Source organism: Pongo abelii, chromosome 21 (genome assembly GCF_028885655.2).
Source record: "Pongo abelii isolate AG06213 chromosome 21, NHGRI_mPonAbe1-v2.0_pri, whole genome shotgun sequence".
In the NCBI taxonomy this organism is placed as follows: domain Eukaryota; kingdom Metazoa; phylum Chordata; class Mammalia; order Primates; family Hominidae; genus Pongo; species Pongo abelii.
This window is the reverse complement of record NC_072006.2, coordinates 57,919,006-57,938,520: the sequence shown is the minus strand read 5'-3', so window position 1 is coordinate 57,938,520 and position 19,515 is coordinate 57,919,006. Positions and strand designations below refer to the sequence as shown.

General features: G+C 43.9%; 1 protein-coding gene across 4 annotated transcripts in view; it reads left to right on the top strand.

Annotated features, from left to right (window-relative positions):
* The window catches only part of ZNF217 (zinc finger protein 217), a 36,519-nt gene extending 24,712 nt beyond the window's left edge, over positions 1-11,807 (top strand). For all 4 annotated transcript variants that reach the window (XM_054541876.2, XM_024239004.3, XM_024239005.3 and 1 more), the window contains 4 exons: positions 1,250-1,366; positions 2,398-3,951; positions 7,035-7,167; positions 9,608-11,807. In XM_054541876.2, the coding sequence (XP_054397851.1) occupies positions 1,250-1,366; positions 2,398-3,951; positions 7,035-7,144 (1,781 nt within the window). In that variant the 3' untranslated portion in view covers positions 7,145-7,167; positions 9,608-11,807. The remainder of the gene's footprint in view (positions 1-1,249; positions 1,367-2,397; positions 3,952-7,034; positions 7,168-9,607) is intronic.
* The last annotated feature ends 7,708 nt before the right edge of the window (positions 11,808-19,515 follow it).

Below are 19,515 nucleotides of genomic sequence, written 5' to 3'. Positions count from 1 at the left end.
AAGTCAGAGGTGATGCTTGAAAGAGCGGGAACCAGGTAGATGTGGAAATGTCATGTCCTTTGTTCTAAAGAAAAAGCATTTCATAGCTTTTTGGATATGACGCAACATACCATAAATCCTGACACATAGTTGGGAGTCGGAAATTGCAACAACGCCCAGTTATAAACCCAGCTAGTTTGGGTATGATTCTAAGAAAAAAAAGCTGGCCATTCTGTATTTGGGGAATTGATTTTCCTAAACTTATATTATCTTAGTAGTCTAGATTTATCATATTGTACTATCACCCTGGCTTTTTTAAGATTTAAGATCAAGTAAATTTTTTTTTCTTTCTTTAAGACACTATAGATCAAGGGTGTCTCTGTCTTACAGGTGGATAGTGATATGATCTACAGTAAGGGGACATTTATTTAAAACTTAAACATTCATGTGTTTTGGGGGTGGTATTTTAACGGCAGCACCTCTGATTGTCTTCTGGAGGGCTGGTGTGTGTTTGAAGTTCCGTCCTCCTTCCAGTGGACTTGACTGATGCACGTGAGACACATTGTCCTGTTGTCCTGCAAAGCCTAAAGCCAAACACTGTGTCATTTGGGGACAGGTTTTCATTTGTCAGATCTGTTTCGCCCACATGAGTGTTTGTGGACAATACAGCCTGCTTTCCAAAACTTTGCTAAATTTTGACAAACTTTCCTAGGTGCTTGCCCAAAGCCCAACTTTCTTTTCTGTTGAAGATTAAGTTGTGCTTGCTGCCCTCTAGTGGTCAGTTGTTTAATCCTAACCTTAAACGGCTTATTTTTTTCCCCTGGTGTTTGGGAAGTTGACGGTTTGTAATTGGCTCATTTTTCTAAATTATTCTGAAGAAGATCATTTTTCCCGCCAGTATGTATGTCCACCTTCAGTTTGCCAGATCCTGTCTGCTCAGAGATACTGAGAACCGGAAGCTGCCCGGGCAATTCAGTCTATTAAATGATCTTTCTTGGATTAAGGCAAACGAAGAACTGAATATTTAATAGTATACTCTGCTGTACCCAGAAAAAAACAAAACAAAACCATGTTACAACACTCTAAAACTTCAAAGAACCTCAAAACAGCATTTGGTGTGTGTCTAGCCTTTTTGTTCTAACCCGATGTTATATAAAAGAATTTTTTCATGCTTTCCAAAAATGTTTATGTCAAGAATATTTAAGTCAGCATGCCTTATTCATGTACTTCAGCTACCTTCTTATATAAAAATTTTTGTTTTTCCTTTAAGATAAAAATGATGATGGAGGAAAAATAAAGCATCTTACATCTTCAAGAGAGTGTAGTTATTGTGGAAAATTTTTCCGTTCAAATTATTACCTCAATATTCATCTCAGAACGCATACAGGTAAAGAACTTTTATTTTTTTAACCATGCATTAGTTAAATTATGTAGTTATCTAATTTTTTTTTGTTGTTGTTCAGATACTCTGCCAGATCCTTGGACTAGCTTAAGGATAAATATGTAGCATGTTGATTGCAGTGGTTATTTTTATTCTTTTAGTGCCATTGTAACTTGAGCCATTGTTCTTATTTGCAGTTCATTTCTTTTCTTTCTTTTTTGTTTTTTGAGACGGAGTCTTGCTTTGTCACCTAGGCTGGAGTGCAGTGGTGCAATTTCGGCTCACTGCAGCCTCTGCCTCCCTGGTTCAAGCAATACTCCTGCCTCAGCCTCCGCAGTAGTTGGGATTACAGGTACCTGCCACCACACCCGGCTAATTTCTGTATTTTTAGTGGAGATGGGGTTTCACCATGCTGGCCAGGCTGGTTTCGAACTCCTGACCTCAAGTGATCTGCTCACCTTGGCCTTCCATAGTGCTGGGATTATAGGCGTGAGCCACCGCGCCCAGACAAAGTTCATTTGTTTAGTTTATGACTGCTGTATCCTGACTCTTATCTTATTAAAAGCTACAGTATTTTAAAATGCTGCATCTTATGTCTTTATGATTGAGAATGAAATGAGAATCTATTTAGTAGTCGAGATTGTGAAAGGAGCTGTGACATCATGATGTAGGAGGCTGCGTAGATTTGAAATTTCATCTCTTCCACTTACTATCTGTGTACCCTTGGGCAAGTTATGTAACCTTTTTGTGCTTTTAGTTTTCTTTGCTGTAAAAGTAGAATAATACATATTTCTCTAGGGCTGTTAGGAAGATTAAATAAGTTAGAAGTGTTGCTGTTAATTTTTCTATTGAAGATAGGTATTCACAATTTCAAATATTTATAGTAAGGGTGATAAAGAACTGATGAGAAATCCTACGTGATAGTAGATCGAGAAAGCAAAAGGAGGAAAGAAGCCTGTTTTCTCAATAAATAGATATTTGATCTATTTCAATGCTTTTCATACACTTCTGTAATAAAGTGCCATTTCTTGCCTTAGGTGAAAAACCATACAAATGTGAATTTTGTGAATATGCTGCAGCCCAGAAGACATCTCTGAGGTATCACTTGGAGAGACATCACAAGGAAAAACAAACTGATGTTGCTGCTGAAGTCAAGAACGATGGTAAAAATCAGGACACTGAAGATGCACTATTAACCGCTGACAGTGCGCAAACCAAAAATTTGAAAAGATTTTTTGATGGTGCCAAAGATGTTACAGGCAGTCCACCTGCAAAGCAGCTTAAGGAGATGCCTTCTGTTTTTCAGAATGTTCTGGGCAGCGCTGTCCTCTCACCAGCACACAAAGATACTCAGGATTTCCATAAAAATGCAGCTGATGACAGTGCTGATAAAGTGAATAAAAACCCTACCCCTGCTTACCTGGACCTGTTAAAAAAGAGATCAGCAGTTGAAACTCAGGCAAATAACCTCATCTGTAGAACCAAGGCGGATGTTACTCCTCCTCCGGATGGCAGTACCACCCATAACCTTGAAGTTAGCCCCAAAGAGAAGCAAACGGAGAATGCAGCTGACTGCAGATACAGGCCAAGTGTGGATTGTCACGAAAAACCTTTAAATTTATCCCTGGGGGCTCTTCACAATTGCCCGGCAATTTCTTTGAGTAAAAGTTTAATTCCAAGTATCACCTGTCCATTTTGTACCTTCAAGACATTTTATCCAGAAGTTTTAATGATGCACCAGAGACTGGAGCATAAATACAATCCTGACGTTCATAAAAACTGTCGAAACAAGTCCTTGCTTAGAAGTCGACGTACCGGATGCCCGCCAGCGTTGCTGGGAAAAGACGTGCCTCCCCTCTCTAGTTTCTGTAAACCCAAGCCCAAGTCTGCTTTCCCGGCGCAGTCCAAATCCCTGCCATCTGCGAAGGGGAAGCAGAGCCCTCCTGGGCCAGGCAAGGCCCCTCTGACTTCAGGGATAGACTCTAGCACTTTAGCCCCAAGTAACCTGAAGTCCCACAGACCACAGCAGAATGTGGGGGTCCAAGTGGCCGCCACCAGGCAACAGCAATCTGAGATGTTTCCTAAAACCAGTGTTTCCCCTGCACCGGATAAGACAAAAAGACCCGAGACAAAATTGAAACCTCTCCCAGTAGCTCCTTCGCAGCCCGCCCTCGGCAGCAGTAACATCAATGGTTCCATTGACTTCCCTGCCAAGAGTGACAGCCCGTGGGCACCTCCAGGAAGAGACTATTTCTGTAATCGGAGTGCCAGCAACACTGCAGCAGAATTTGGTGAGCCCCTTCCGAAAAGACTGAAGTCCAGCGTGGTTGCCCTTGATGTTGACCAGCCCGGGGCCAATTACAGAAGAGGCTATGACCTTCCCAAGTACCATATGGTCAGAGGCATCACATCACTGTTACCGCAGGACTGTGTGTATCCGTCGCAGGCGCTGCCTCCCAAACCAAGGTTCCTGAGCTCCAGTGAGGTCGATTCTCCAAATGTGCTGACTGTTCAGAAGCCCTATGGTGGCTCCGGGCCACTTTACACATGTGTGCCTGCTGGTAGTCCAGCATCCAGCTCGACGTTAGAAGGTATTGCCTGAGGGGCGTTGTGTTTAAATGGCACTGATGCGTACAGTGACTAATAGCTAATCCATGCATTCTCAGTGGAGATGGTACCACTCCCAAGGGTGGGGGATAGGCAGCCAAAAGTTCTTGGGGGTCACAGAGAGAAGCATTCTTAGATCCGGCAGTGGTTTGTGGTCCTCCCAAGCTTACTTAACTCTGTGGGTTTAACTCATAACCCTGTGTATTTTATTCTTTTGATTTGTTTAGTCTTATTTTATTTTTAGAGAAAGGGTCTTGCTCCGTCATCTAGTTTGGAGTGCAGCGGTGTCATCATAGCTTACTGTAGTCTTGAATTCCTGAGTTCAAGAGATCCTTCTGCCTCAGCTTCCCAGGTAGCTGAGACTATATGTGCTGCTACCATGCACAGCTGATTTTTAAATTTTTTTTGTAGAGATGGAGTTGCCCCGGCTGGTCTTGAACTCCTGGCCTCAGGTGATCCTCCTGTGTTGACCTCCCAAGTATCTTAGACTATAGATGCACTCCACCACGCTTGGCTAACTTAAATTTATTTTTTTGTAGAGACAGGGATTTGCTTTGTTGCCCGGGCTGGTCTGAAACCCCTGGCCTCAAGTGATCCTCCTGCCTCGGCCTCCCAGAATGCCAGGATTACAGGCGTGAGCCACCATGCCCAGCCTTATTCTTGAGTAATTTTTCTTGTTGATTTTATTTTTCTGTTGTGGGAGTGATCATGGAAACAGTGGGTGAGAACACTGGTCTGTCTAGTCCATTCTTGTCTTGCTGTTGAAATTCCAGATGCAGCCAATTGAGGCCCCAGCTTGCCTCACTTCATCACAGCCCGTTTTCTTCCTTTGCACATGTATGGTGTGCTCAGTAGTCAGTGCCAATCCACCTAGAGTTGCGGGTTTTCTTTTTTTTTTTTTTTTGAGACAGAGTTTTGCTCTTGTTCCCCAGGCTGGAGTGCAGTGGCGCGATCTCGGAATGTTCTCGGCTCACTGCAGCCTCCTTCTCCTGGGTTCAACTGATTCGCCATGTTGGTCAGGCTGGCCTCAAACTCCTGACCTTAGGTGATCCGCCTGTCTTGGCTTCACAAAGTGCTGGGATTACAAGCATGAGCCACCATGCCCAGCAGTGTAGAGATGATTTAAAGTATATGGGAGGTGCTGGATGTGGTGGCTCACGTCTGTAATCCCAGTACTTTGGGAGGCTGAAGCGGGCAGCTCGATTGAGGCCAGGAGTTGGAGACCAGACTGGTCAACATGGTGAAACCCCGTCTCTACTAAAAATACAAAAATTGGCTGGGTGTTTTGGTGTGCCCCTGTAATCCCAGCTGTTTGGGAGGCTTAGGCATGAGAATCACTTGAACCGGGGATGCAGAGATTGCAGTGAGTAAGTCTAGATTGCACTGTTGCACTCCAGCCTGGGCTAAAGAGTGAGACTCTGTCTCAAATAAATAAATAAATAAATAAATAAGTAAGAAGTAAGTATGTGGGAGGATGTGAATAGGTTACACTATGATACTGTAAATTAATAGTACTACAAGGCCGGGCGCCATGGCTCACGCCTGTAATCCCAGGACTTTGGGAACCAGCCTGACCAACATGGAGAAACCTCGTCTCTGCTAAAAATACAAAATTAGCTGGGTGTGGTGGCGCATGCCTGTAATCCCAGCTACTTGAGAGGCCGAGGCAAGAGAATCACTTGAACCTGGGAGGCGGAGGTTGCGGTGAGCTGAGATTGCGCCATTGCACTCCAGCCTGGGCGACAGAGCGAGACTCCATCTCAAAAAAAAAAAAAAAAAAAGAAAAAATAGTACTACAAATACAATGAATACTGCAGATACGACACTTTTATATTAGGGACCTGAGCGTCCATGGATTTTGGTATCTCTTGGCCGGGGTGGTGGGGGTGGGTGGTCCTGGAGCCAGTGCCCCTTCGGATACTGAGGGACAACTGTATTAATTTAAAACCAACCTTATTTCCCCCATAGGTAGATTGTTAACCTCATAGATGACTGGGATTTTCCCCATAGAAACGTGTCCTGGTGGTGTCACTTCGTACAGGTGTCTGGCACGTACCTGTATGTGTAAAAAAGTAGCTCAGTGTCCCAGGGACATCTTCCCCTTGGCAAACTTGATCAAACCGCAGTGTCTTCCTTTATCACATAGAAGCTCTACTGGTTTGTGTTCCCCAAAGAAACAGATTCAGTTTTACACATTTCAATTTGTGTTAGTTTCAAACTGAGGATTCTGTGTGGTGACAACACTCTATCAAGAATTGCTTGATGCTGATTGGTTCAGTAGAGATAGCAAATTAAAAAACAATTGCTTTCAGACACTCCAGCAGATTTTATAAAAATTGTGATGAAATAGTAATTTTTACTGCCTTTTGGTTAAAAATCTTCATTTCCCCCCCATGGTGCTTAAAATGGACATGAATCAAAACTTTGTCTTTACTTAAAGGGGGAAAAGGCTCTGTGTGTTGCAAGTCAGATCCTCTTTTTTTTTTCCCGCTCTCTTTGAGACAGGGTCACACTCTGTTGCCCAGGCTGGAATGCAGTGGGGCAATCATGGCTCACTGCAGCCTCGACCTCCGGGGCTCAAGCAATCCTTCCGTCCTTCTGTCTCAGCCTTCTGAGTAGCTGGGAATAAAGGTGCATGCCATCATACCCAGCTAATTTTTTATTTTTAGTAGAGAAGAGGTCTCACCATATTGCCCATGCTGGCAAATCCCCTTTTAAATGATTTAAAAAAAAAAAAAAAAAAAAAAAGCAACACTTTTACATAGTTTGGTTCATGATGCATATACGTTTCAAGTATTTTGTGATGTCATTTTTTTCCAGCTTTTTAATTCCTTCTAGTGACAGCCCAGACAATTTTAATTTTAGTGACATCAACCAAATTCTGTGCTAACAAGTGTCATAAACACAATTCAGCTGTAACTGAAAACACTTGCATGGGACTGTGTGACTTTTGTGTTGTGATTACATTATCAGTGTCAGGAATTTTGAAAATTGACTTCTAACAACCTATACACACCTTACCTAATTGTTGGACCTTAACTCTAAACATGTTTTTTTTTTCAATCAGGAAAAAGGCCTGTGTCATATCAACACTTATCTAACAGCATGGCACAGAAGAGAAACTATGAGAATTTTATTGGGAATGCACATTATCGACCAAATGACAAAAAAACTTGATTCACTAATTAGGGGGAGAAAAGGTGAGCATATGTTTCAATTAAAAACACCGGATTGGCTGAGCGCGGTGGCCATTTGGGAGGTCAGGGCGGGCGGATCACCTGAGATCGAGCATTTGAGACCAGCTTGGCCAACATGGTGAAACCCCTGTCTGTACTAAAAATACACAAATCAGCCGGGCGTGGTGGCGGGTGCTTGTAGTCCCAGCTACTTAGGAGGCTGAGGCAGGAAAATCACTTGAACAAACCCAGGAGGCGGAGGTTGCAGTGAGCAGATTGCACCACTGCAGTCTAGCCTGGGTGACAGAGCGAGTCTCCGTCTAAAAAAAAGGGGGGCGGGATTGATTTCACTTGATCGGAAATAAACCATTAGCTTGTCTAATATAATGTAACAAAATTGCTTTTAAGTTGGATTTTGATTTTTTAGGTGTTTTAAAATTAGAGTCCTCAGGATCTTTGGATATTAGTGAAGATAATAGGAAAAACAGTCATAGTGACTGGAATTGACTGAGCATTTACTTTGTGCCAGGCATTGAATGAAGTGTTTTATAATCAAGATCTCATTTAATTCTGTTGCAGCAGAGGGCTTAGGTAAGGGATGAGCAAACTAGCTTTTCGTGCATCGTCATCAATAAAGTTTTATTGGAACATGACCATGCCCGTCTGTTACATATTGTCTGTGGCTGGCTCCTTGCTGCAGCAACAAAGTCGGGCAGTTGTGACAGACCACGTGGCCTGCAAAGCTGAAACTATTTACCGTCTGGCCCTTTACAGAAAAAGTTTGTGACCCAGCATTAGGAGATATTGTGCATGCTTTTCAGATAAGACCGAGGCATGGATTATGCAGTTTGCTCAAAGCCCCCCTCTGCCTGTGAGAGGCAGGAGCCTGGTTTTTGTCCTAAGTCTGCAAAGATCCAGGTTCTATGCCCAGCGTTCTAGTTTAAGAACTTGTTCAAAGACTTGGCAAGTACTTACCTGTTGGAGGGGAACTGGGACAGGAGCAAGTATGTGAGCATGTGGTTCACATGTTAAAGGTCTCACTGTAGTGCACCCCCATCCCGTAAGGCTCAAGTAGTAGTATCAGAATTATGCATGTTGGTTTTGTTAGTTTATATTTAGTTAATTAGTTTGGGCAGAAGGTGTGATGTGTGTGTATACTATGTTATACTATGACTCATTCAACAATAAGATTAAATGGAAAGCTTGGGGCTCACGGGCAGATTTAGTTCTTTCTCAGATAACTCTTGTCCTGTGAAACCGTCACTGTATATTTGTTGAGCAGCCTCTTCACCACGTGCCTGCTGGCTGCTAGGATACGAAGATGAAAAGATGCTCGTGGTCCAGGACAGAATTTCTCTGTCATATTTTCGCTGGGACTCATATGGGAACTGAGATGATGTTCTCCCCGGGCAGCGTGAGCCTTGTGTGGTTCTGCAGCCTTTTCTCCTGCTTAGGATAATAGATGAAGAACACGAGGGAGTAAAGCTTTGTCATTACAGGAATAAGATTCAGTCCACTCTATATTAAAGGATAAAAATAACGTATGAATTATGAGGAGCAGACTTTGGTAGCAGGTTACTTGCAGCATCCATTACAACTGATCAAGTAGTTGCAAACAGCCATGCTCCTGTATCTGGAGCTGGTGTCTCTCGGGGAGCTCTGAGCTTCTCTGCTTGTGTTTCCTTCACCTGGAGAACATCCTGCCTGCACTGTCTTTGCTTTCCAACCTCTTCTTTCTGATCCTTAGGACCAGCTCACATATTGGTTTTGTTTGTTTGAGACAGGGTCTGGAGTGCAGTGGCGTGATCTTGGCTCACTGCAGCCTCGAACTCCTGGGCTCAAGCAGTCCTCCCACTGCAGCCTCCTGAGTAGCTGGGATTTTCTTGTGCATGGCAATTGTCTTTTACTCAATTCTGATTCTTGGTTAAGTCATCTCAGTTAAATTACTAAAAGCAGCTCCACAGTTTGCAGCATTATCTAGTTAGTCATTCTCCTAATACTTTCATGGCAAAAGTTGAACTTAAATAGAACCCAGGGCCGGGCGCGGTGGCTCACGCCTGGAATGCAGCACTTCGGGAGGCCGAGGCGGGTGGATCACTTGAAGTCAGGAGTTAAAGACCAGCCTGGCCAGCATGGTGAAACCCTTCTCTACTAAAAATACAAAAAAATTAGCCGGGCGTGGTGGTGCATGCCTGTAGTCCCAGCTACTTGGGAGGCTGAGGCAGGAGAATCGCTTGAACCCGGGAGGTAGAGGTTGCAGTGAGCCGAGATTGCGCCACTGCACTCCAGCCTGGGCGACAGAGCAAGACTGTCTCAAAAATAACAACAACAAAAAACAGAACCCATTGCATTTCTAGGTCAATTTGGTTCTATTTATTATACTTTTTTAAAGAAAGAATTTTCTGAACTGTATTCACTGTATTCAGTTTTGATGTTAATCATTTTAAAAATGTTTTTTCCTTAGGTCTTGGTGGATGTCAGTGCTTACTCTCCATGAAATTAAAATTTACTTCATCTTTTGAGAAGCGAATGGTGAAAGCTACTGAAATAAGCTGTGATTGTACTGTACATAAAACATATAAGGAATCTGCAAGGAACACTACAGTTTTGTAAAGTTGTTCTGTTAACTTTTGTACCAAATAGCAATAAAAACTAGTTGGAACAGTTGGAACCTACATACATGGGGACTGGAAATCTCTATTTTGTCCCTGAATAATATTTTTTTTAGAATTGACCAAATAAGAAGTGGAATTTTTGCATACTTGAGCGCTGCTGAAGAGAAATCATTTGGGTTGGGTGGGGCGGGATGGGGGAAAAGTATATAATGCTTGCACCTCAGGTAAAAATCTGTAAATATCTAAGTTGTAAACCTGCTTGTTCAAATACTGTGTGTATTCCTTTTCTCTAATACAGCTCATCACTTGGAGCAGTTTCTGCTATTGTGCTCTTTCATTTAAAATGTATGTTTGTTTTTTTTTTTAAACTGTCAATGATTTTGTATTATGTTGAATCCACCCAAATCTATTGTTGTCTTAAAATTGTTAATGGAAGTATTGACCCTCTATGATATGTGCTGCAGATATCGAGGTCAGCCATTCGGAAGTTGGCAGCATTTTATTGCAACTTTGAGCATCTCAGCTGGGGAAGGCACCTTCTTCCTCGCCTCTCCAGATTGTCCTGGAACCTCCAGGAACCTTGACTGAGGGAGTTGGGATGGCTTGTAGGATTTTTAAGAGAGTGTGTCTACAGACAAGCATTTTCTCTGTAGAGCAGCCACACATTGTGTAAACATAAGAAACTGTATGTGCAGTTATTTAAATTTGTTTCTATCAAATTAATCATTTTTGTTGGAAGATTCAGTGGCGGGGGGTTTGCCTAAATTAGTATATAAAAACAAAAATGCTAAATTATACCTGTGAATTGCAGGTATTGGGGAACAGTTTTAAGGGAAATTTTGGGGGGAACATTTTAGGTTTGTATTTGGTAGTCTTAATGTATCTGGCATTTGGGTGAACTGTGGACATACTAGAGTTGATTATAGACACATTGATTCTGAATAAGGAACTGCTGGCCGAGCCTGCTGGGAGTCTAGAAAGAGAAAATCTGTTTCTAGACCTCAGTTATTTTCCCATTTTTGGTTGTTTTGAAGCAGTAACATTTTTCTCAGTGCACATGCAATTTGAGTTTTAGAGAAGATGGCCACCAGCTGGCTTCCTAGATATTTTAAACTTCTGTTCTTTAATGTGCTGTCCATGGCTGAGTGTATTAGTACATGGGCTTAGTGACCACAAAATATTTTATTAAGAAACTGTTTCAAAAATAAATTTGCACTGTTCATTTTTCTGGCCTCGCTGTTCTCCATAGAGCAAGGGTAATCCTAGAAGATTATTTTTTTTTTTTAAATTATGCAACGTAGGAGGTCCTCCTTGATAGAAGTCTTAGCTCCCGTGTTACAAGGGAGAACTCATTTTGAGATCAGTCTGCTGGCATTGCAATGAAGTGCTTTGTATCAGGAAAGTGTACACTATTGACCTTTTTTTCCTGTTCACAAGCTGAGCCATATGTACATAATCTAGATTTTGTTTTCATAGTTTTGCACTTTTATAGCCTATTTTTGAAGATTAACACATTTGCAAGATGATTGACTCAATCTTTGCCTAATCCAATGAGTGTTACAGAGAGCTTGCTGTGACTAGAACCATAAATCTTAAAGGGGGTATGTGATAATAGAGGGCTGGAATTTAAACCTGTATTTAAAAAAAAGAATCACCAAATCTATTTGAAAACAAGTCAATTTGTATTATGCTGGAAGTTTTTGGGCTTTTCAGATTTCTCTTTTTAACCACATTTCTGAATGTATAAAAATACCAATTATTTTCCTACAGCCCTTTGTACTTCAAAATATGTTTTTGTGTCCATCAGTATTAACTATTGGTATACTACTGGTTTTATATTTTTTTTCTTTGAGACAACAGTACATATAATAGAGGTACAATTCGTTGGATTTTTGTTTATGTATTTATTTCATTCCAGTTTGATTTATTTTAATTGTTGATACTTAAGTTGTCAAACAGTAGACATTACTTGTTTTATTTATGATATATTTCAGCTTAAAGTTATGTTATTATATGTGGAAGTGTAAATATAGATTTGGTGTTTTGCAATCTTGAGTGTTAGTGTTTATTGTGTTTCTGGTTTGTGATTTTGTTTCATTTAACTTTTTAGTTTTCTTTCTTATTTTTTTTTTTGAGATGTGCTCTCTCTCTGTCACTCAGGCTGGAGTGCAGTGGTGCAATCACGGCTCACTGCAGCCTTGAACCCCTGGGCTCAACTGATCCTCCAGGTCTCAGCCTCCCGAGTATGGAGCCATCATGCCTGGCTTATAAACACAATTTTAAGGCCAGCACGTGGCTCACGCCTGTAATCCCAGCCCTTTGGAAGGCCAAGGCGGGTGGATCACTTGAAACCAAGAGTTTGAGACCAGCCTGGCCAACATGGTGAAACCTCGTCTTTACTAAAAATACAAAAATTAGCTGAGTGTGGTGGTGTGCACCTGTGGTCCCAGCTACTCAAGAGGCTGAGGCATGAGAAATCACCTGAACCCGGGAGGCAAAGGCTGCAGTGAGCTGAGATCGCACCATTGCACTCCAGCCTGGGCAACAGAGCGAGACTCTGTCTCAAAAACTAAAGAAACCCCACACTTTTTTTCTTTTTTTGAGATAGAGTCTTGCTCTGTCGCCCAGGCTGGACTGCACTGGCACAATCTCTCCTTGCTGCAACCTCTGCCTCCAGGATTCAAGAGATTCTCCTGCCACAGCTTCCCGAGTATCTGGGATTACAGGCGTGTGCCACCACGCCCTGCTAATCTTTGTATTTTTAGTAGAGATGGGGTTTCGCCATGTTGGTCAGGCTGGTCTTGAACTCCTGACCTCAAGTGGTCCACTTGCCTCGGCCTTCCAAAGTGCTGGGATTACAGACGTGACCTACCACGCCCAGCCCACCAACCTTCTTAGGATTTTAGCTGCCATTGATGTTGCAAAAGTCACTTTTAAAGACTTCCTAAAATTCCACATCTGTTAATTGAAATTCTATTAAGAAGAGCTTCCTTATGATTATTTGGTTACCCTGAAACAGTTTCAATCAAAAAAAGGAGAAATGCTTGTTTTGTTTGTTTTTTATTCCTCTTGATTACCAGCTTTGAGGATGAGTTGGTGCCAGCATTCTCCAGAGGTGACCCAGGAATAAGCTTTTACATTTTTGGTATGAGCTTACAAGTCTTATACACTTGATGTGTTGGGAGCATGTGGTCATCATTTTGATGCCTCGAGTCTCTTTGTTTCTGGTCAGTGGGAGTTCCAAGTTGGCCCAGTGTTTGCAGGACAAAAGTCTGAAGGCTTCTTAACTTTTTGTTAAAACATGTTCTGGCTGGGCATGGTGGCTCATAACTGTAATCCCAGCACTTTGGGAGGCCGAGGCGGGCGGATCACCTGAGGTCAGGTGTTCCAGACCAGCCTGGCCAACACGGTGAAACCCCATCTCTAGTAAAATACAAAAATTAACTGTGAAACCCGTCTCTACTAAAATACAAAAATTAACCAGGTGTGGTGGCAGGTGCCTGTAATCCCAGCTACTAGGGAGGCTGAGGCAGGACAGTTGCTTGAACCCGGGAGGCAGAGGTTGGAGTGAGCCGGGATCGCACCACTGTACTCCAGCCTGAGCAACAGGGTGAGACTCAGTCTCTAAAAACAAACCCCAAAACAAAACCCGAGATGTTCCAAATCCCACCTGTACTGACCCACACCTGGGAACCGTCATTTATCCAAGAATCCTGGGTTCCTTTTATGGGAAGCAGTAATTAGGGCAATTTGGGCGTAAGGGGCACTCAGTCCTACCTGGGTGGTTGTGCTCCTGGCCTTTTTAATGTAGGGAAAGGAAATCAATATTATCAAAAAGGAAACCTCAGTGAATTATACTGCTATTTCCAACTCACGTTTTAGAGTTTTCTTTGATTTGATTTTTGATTTTCTGAAAAGCTGGGTTCCTGGCTTTAACCTACTATATATAACAGAAACAATGCCGATGTTATTACTCTTATCACTGCTCAATGAACCTTTCAGATTTCTTTTTTTTTTTGAGATGGAGTCTCGCTCAGTCTCCCAGGCTGGAGTGCAGTTGCGCCATCTCAGCACACTGCAAGCTCTACCTCCTGGGTTCACACCATTCTCCTGCCTCAGCCTCCTGAGTAGCTGGAACTACAGGCGCCCACAACCACATCCGGCTAATTTTTTGTATTTTTAGTAGAGATGGGATTTCACTGTATTAGCCATGATGGTCTCGATCTCTTGACCTCCTGATCCGCCCGCCTCAGCCTCCCAAAGTGCTGAAATTACAGGCGTGAGCCACCGCGCCTGGCCTCAGATTTCTTATAGTTCTGTTGGTCTATAGTTTTCAAGTTGTCCCTGACTGGCAAAATCATTAAGAAATTGTTAGAAATGCAGATTACTGGCTTTGCCCTGGACATGCTCCATCAGGAACTCTGCAAGTGGGGCCCAGCAAGTCAAGCCCTCCAGTGGACACTGGTCTCTACTGGGCAGATTCCACTGAAGGAATACCAAGTGGGCATCACTGAGCCTGTTGAAACTGTGTGTGGCTATGCCAATCCCTTCATATGCAGAATCATCGTTTTCCATCTTTAGACGCTGCTGTGCTGTTTTTTAATGTTTTGTTATGCAAAACATCTACATAGTTTCAAAGTCAAAACTAGAAAACCAGGTATAATCAGAGAGGTCTAGCTTTTCATCCTTTCACCCTGTTCTTTCGCCATCTATAAAGTAAACTTTTTTTTTTTTTCGGACGGAGTCTCGCTCTGTCACCCAGGCTGGAGTGCCAGTGGCCCGATCTCCGCTCACTGCAAGCTCTGCCTCCCGGGTTCACGCCATTCTCCTGCCTCAGCCTCCCGAGTAGCTGGGACTACAGGCGCCCAGCACCATGCCCGGCTAATTTTTTTTTTTTTGTATATTTAGCAGATACCAGGTTTCACCGTGTTAGCCAGGATGATCTAGATCTCCTGACCTCATGATCCACCCGCCTTGGCCTCCCAAAGTGCTGGGATTACAGGCGTGAGCCACCACGCCCGGCCTAAAGTAACCATTTTTAAAAATTATAATTTTTTTTTCTAAGAATGAGTCTTTCTCTGTAGCCCAGGCTGGAGTGCAGTGGCATGATCTCGGCTTACTGCAACTTCCGCCTCCCGGTTCAAGCAATTCTCCTGCCTCAGCCTCCTGAGTAGCAGGGATTGCAGGCGCACGCCACCAAGCCCGGCTAATTTTTGTATTTTTACTGGAGATGGGGTTTCACCATATTGGTCAGGCTGGTCTTGAATTCCTGAGCTTAGGTGATCCATCTGTCTCAGCCTCCCAAAGTGCTAGGATTACAGGTGTGAGCCACTGTGCCCAGCCTAAAAATTAATTTTTGATTTGTCTTTTCATTATTTCTTTTTGAAAACACAGGCATATTTGCAGGTCTATTTATATCTCCCTTTCTTACATAAAAAGGAGTTTACAGTCCACACTAGCACAGGCTGATTTTAGCACTTTCATTGTTTTCCTGGAGAATGAAACAGCACACAGACACACACACACACACACAGAGTCAGGAACAAAATGCTGAAAAAAAAATTTTTGAAAGAACACGGTTTTCTGCTGAACATCAAATGACTCGAAGAAATCTACTTTGGAGAGGTTGAAGTTGGTGGTCTTTTCTCTACCTGCTTTTATTTCTTCAGTATATCTTTACTGAGTTTTCACTAAGTGCCAGGCACTTAGGGCTAGTACTGGCTGGGTGCCAGGGACATATGTCTCATGAACCAGGTAGCATTTCCTACTGTCATGGGGCTGTCTTTGTGGGGTTGCTGGTGGTGGAAGATATATTGAAAATAGGTCATCATGGCTGGGCGCGGTGGCTCATGCTTGTAACTCCAGCACTTTGGGAGCCCCAGGCCGGTGGATCACTTGAGGTCAGAAGTTCCAAACCAGCCTGGCCAACATGGTAAAGCCCTGTCTCTACTGAAACTACAAGAATTAGCTGGGTTTTGTGGTGTGCGCCTGTAATCCCAGCTACTTGGAAGGCTGAGACACAAGAATTGCTTGAACTTGGTGGGAGGAGATTGCAGTGAGCCAAGATCGTGCCACTGCACTCCAGCCTGGGTGACACAGCAAGACTCTGTCTCAAAAAAGGAAAGAAAAGAAAAGGGCTAGGCCGGGTGCGGTGGCTCAAGCCTGTAATCCCAGTTCTTTGGGAGGCCGAGGCGGGCGGATCACGAGGTCAGGAGATCGAGACCATCCTGGCTAACACAGTGAAACCCCGTCTCTACTAAAAAATACAAAAAATTAGCCAGGCATGGTGGTGGGCGCCTGTGGTCCCAGCTACTCGGGAGGCTGAGGCAGGAGAATGGCTTGAACCCAGGAGGTGGAGCTTGCAGTGAGCTGAGAATGCACCACTGCACTCCAGCCTGGGCGACAGAGTGAGACTCCATCTCAAAAAAAAAAAAAAAAAGAAAAAAAAGAAAAGGGCTGGGGGAGGGGAGGGGAGGGGAAGGGAGGGGAGGGGAAGGGAGGGGAGGGGAGGGGAAGGGAGGGGAGGGGAGGGGAGGGGAGGGGAGGGGAGGGGAGAAAAGGTCAACAGACCAGTTATGGCCCTGCTGTAGAGGCGGGGGAGGAAATCAGCAGGAGACAGAGAATAATTAGGAGAACCCACGAGAGCTGGGTGGTCAGGACAGGACCTAACAGGTCCTAGAGGATGAAAGGAGGTGGCCATGTAATTAATGCTTTATAAAGAATCTTGGCCAGGCGTGGTGGCTCACGCCTGTAATCCCAGCACTTTGGGAGGCCGAGGCGGGCGGATCACGAGGTCAGGAGATCGAGACCATCCTGGCTAACGTGGTGAAACCCCGTCTCTACTAAAAATATCAGAAAATTAGCCGGGCGTGGTGGCGGGTGCCTGTAGTCCCAGCTACTTGGGAGGCTGAGGCAGGAGAATGGCATGAACCTGGGAGACGGAGCTCGCAGTGAGCTGAGATCATGCCACTGCACTCCAACCTGGGCAACAGAGCGAGACTCTGTCTCAAAAAAAAAAAAAAAAAAGAATAGGTTACAGCTATTGATATTTACCTTAATAGATATGGAAAACTATTAAATAACTTACAAATTCAAGAACAACAATAATCCCACTACATGTTAATATAAAGAAAATCTGGCTGGGCGCAGTGGCTCACTCCTGTAATTCCAGCTCTTTGGGAGGCCAAGGTGGGCAGATCATCTGAGGTCGGGAGACCAGCCTGGCCAACATGGTGAAACCCCATTTCTACTAAAAATACAAAAATTAGCCAGGTGTGGTGGTACTCACCTATAATCCCAGCTACTTGGGAGGCTGAGGCAGGAGAATCGCTTGAACCCAGAAGGCAGAGGTTGCAGTGAGCTGAGGTTGTGCCATTGCATGCCAGCCTCAGTGAAAGAGTGAGACTCCGTCTCAAAAAAAAAAAAAAAAAAAAAAAAAAAAAGAAAAAATCTTTTAGCCAGGTAGCCAGGCGTGGTGGTTCTTGCCTATAATCCCAGCACTTCTGCAGGCCAAGGAGGGTGGATCGCTTGAGCCCAGGAATTTGAGACCAGCCCAGGGAACATGGAGAGACCTCATCTCTACAAAAAATACAAAAATTAGCCGGCCATGGTGGTGCATGCCTGTAGTCCCAGCACTTTGGAAGGCCGAGATGGGAGGATTGCTTAAGGCCAGGAGCTCGAGACCAGCCTGGGCAACAGAATGAGACCTCTGTCTGTACATAAAATAAAATAAAATAAAATAAAATAACATAAAATAATTAGCTGGGCATGGTGTTGCAAACCTGTAGTTCTAGCTACTCAGGAGGTTGAGGTGGGAGGATCACTTGAGCCCAGAAGGTTGAGGCTGCAGTGAGCTATGATTGTACCACTGCACTCTATCCAGTCTGGGCAGCAGAGCAAAACCATCTCAATGGAAAAAATAATAATAACTTGTTTTTCTTTGAGGCAGAATCTCACTCTGTCTCCCAGGCTGGAGTACAGTGGTGCGATCATGGCTTGACCTGGGTTTAAGGGATTTTCCCCCCTCTGCCTGTCCAGCAGCTGGAACTACAGGTGCTTGCCACCATGCCCGGCTAATCTTTTTTCTTTTTTGAGACAGAATTCAGTCTGTCACCTAGGTGCAGAGTGCAGTGGTGTGATCTTGGCTGATTGCAACCTCTGCCTCCCTGGTTTAAGTGATCCTCCCACCTCAGCCTCCTGAGTAGCTGGGATTACAGGTACATGCCACCACACCCAACTGATTTTTATATTTTTAGTAGAGACAGGGTTTTGCCATGTTGGCTAGGCTGGTTTCGAACTCCTGACCTCAAGTGATCTGCTGCCTCAGCCTCCCAAAGTGCTGGGATTACAACTGTGAGCCACTTCACCCGGCCTAATTTCTGTGTTTTTTTTTTTTTTGTAGAGGTAGGGTCTTGCTATGTTGCCCAGGCTGGGTGAGTTTTGCAAAATGGTTATGTGTATGAATTTAGCTGAAGCAGTAACGAAGATTTGGTTGCATTGGGAACCAAACCAGTCTCTAGTTATGAAGAAGGCGATGAGCACAACACACTTCTGCCAAATTGTAGGGGAGAAGTGCGTTCTTGAAGACCACCAATAATTGAACATCTGAACTATTCAAGGCTATTTTTCTCAATGGAACTAACTGACCACTGACGGGGCATTTTACTTAGTGCTGTAAAGTGTCACCTCCAGGTGGCACGGGTGTTAACAAAGTTCGCCAGATCCTTGTTCTACCAGCTTTGAAATTCAACTTTGATAGTTGGAGCAACTTTTCAAGATGGAACATTTGTGTTATTTCAAATGCTGCGGGGAACATTTGTGTTATTTCAAATGCAGCAGAAAAGATGAAACTCTATTAGTAATGCTTTTAATAAACTTTAAATTTTTTATAATTCAAAAAAAATTAAAAGTTCCTTGAGCTAGCTTGTATGTTCATTACCTAGTGTAGTCCTTGCACTTAGTGATTGTAACAGCAGAGCAAAATGACACTGCTGTTATTTGGATATTTATTTCCAGTGATGCCAAAAGCCCAGTTTCTTTTTCTTTCTTTCTTTCTTTCCTTCCTTCCTTCCTTCCTCCCTCCCTCTCTTTCTTTCCTTCCTTCCTTCCTTCTCCCTCCCTCCCTTCCTTCCTTCGTTGTTTTTGACAGAGTCTTGCTTTGCTCTGTCACCCAGGCTGGAGTGCAGTGGAATGACCTTGGCTCACTGCAACCTCTGCCTCCCAGGGTTCAATCGATTCTCCTGCCTCAGCTTCCTGAGTAGCTGGTATTATAGGCATGCACCACCACGCCTGGCTAATTTTTGTATTTTTAGTAGAGACAGGGTTTCATCGTCTTGGCCAGGCTGGTCTCCAACTCCTGACCTTAAGTGATCCGCCCGCCTCAGCCTCCCAAAGTGCTGGAATTACAGATGTGAGCCACCACTCCTGGCCCCAAAAACCCAATTTAATTAAAAGAAGAAAAAAAGGAACTCTCACTGCCATTGTGTTCTCCACTTTGCCCCAGGTGCTGGGCTCTGAGAGCTCCAGGGGCAGGGCTTGTATTTTCTAGGGAGGATGTAAGGCAAGAAAGCCCAGGGGAAAGTAAATGACCCTGGGAAGGAGGAGTCAAGTCCTAAGAGACAGGATTTGGCCCTGGAGGGAAAAGGGAGAAAGCCAGTCCTGAAGGAAGGGAAGGAGTTGCTCAAGCTCCAGGCGAGGTGGGGTTGAGCCTGGAGCCGCTCCCCTCTCCTGGTTCTCTCACCCCTTCCTCCTGCCTTCT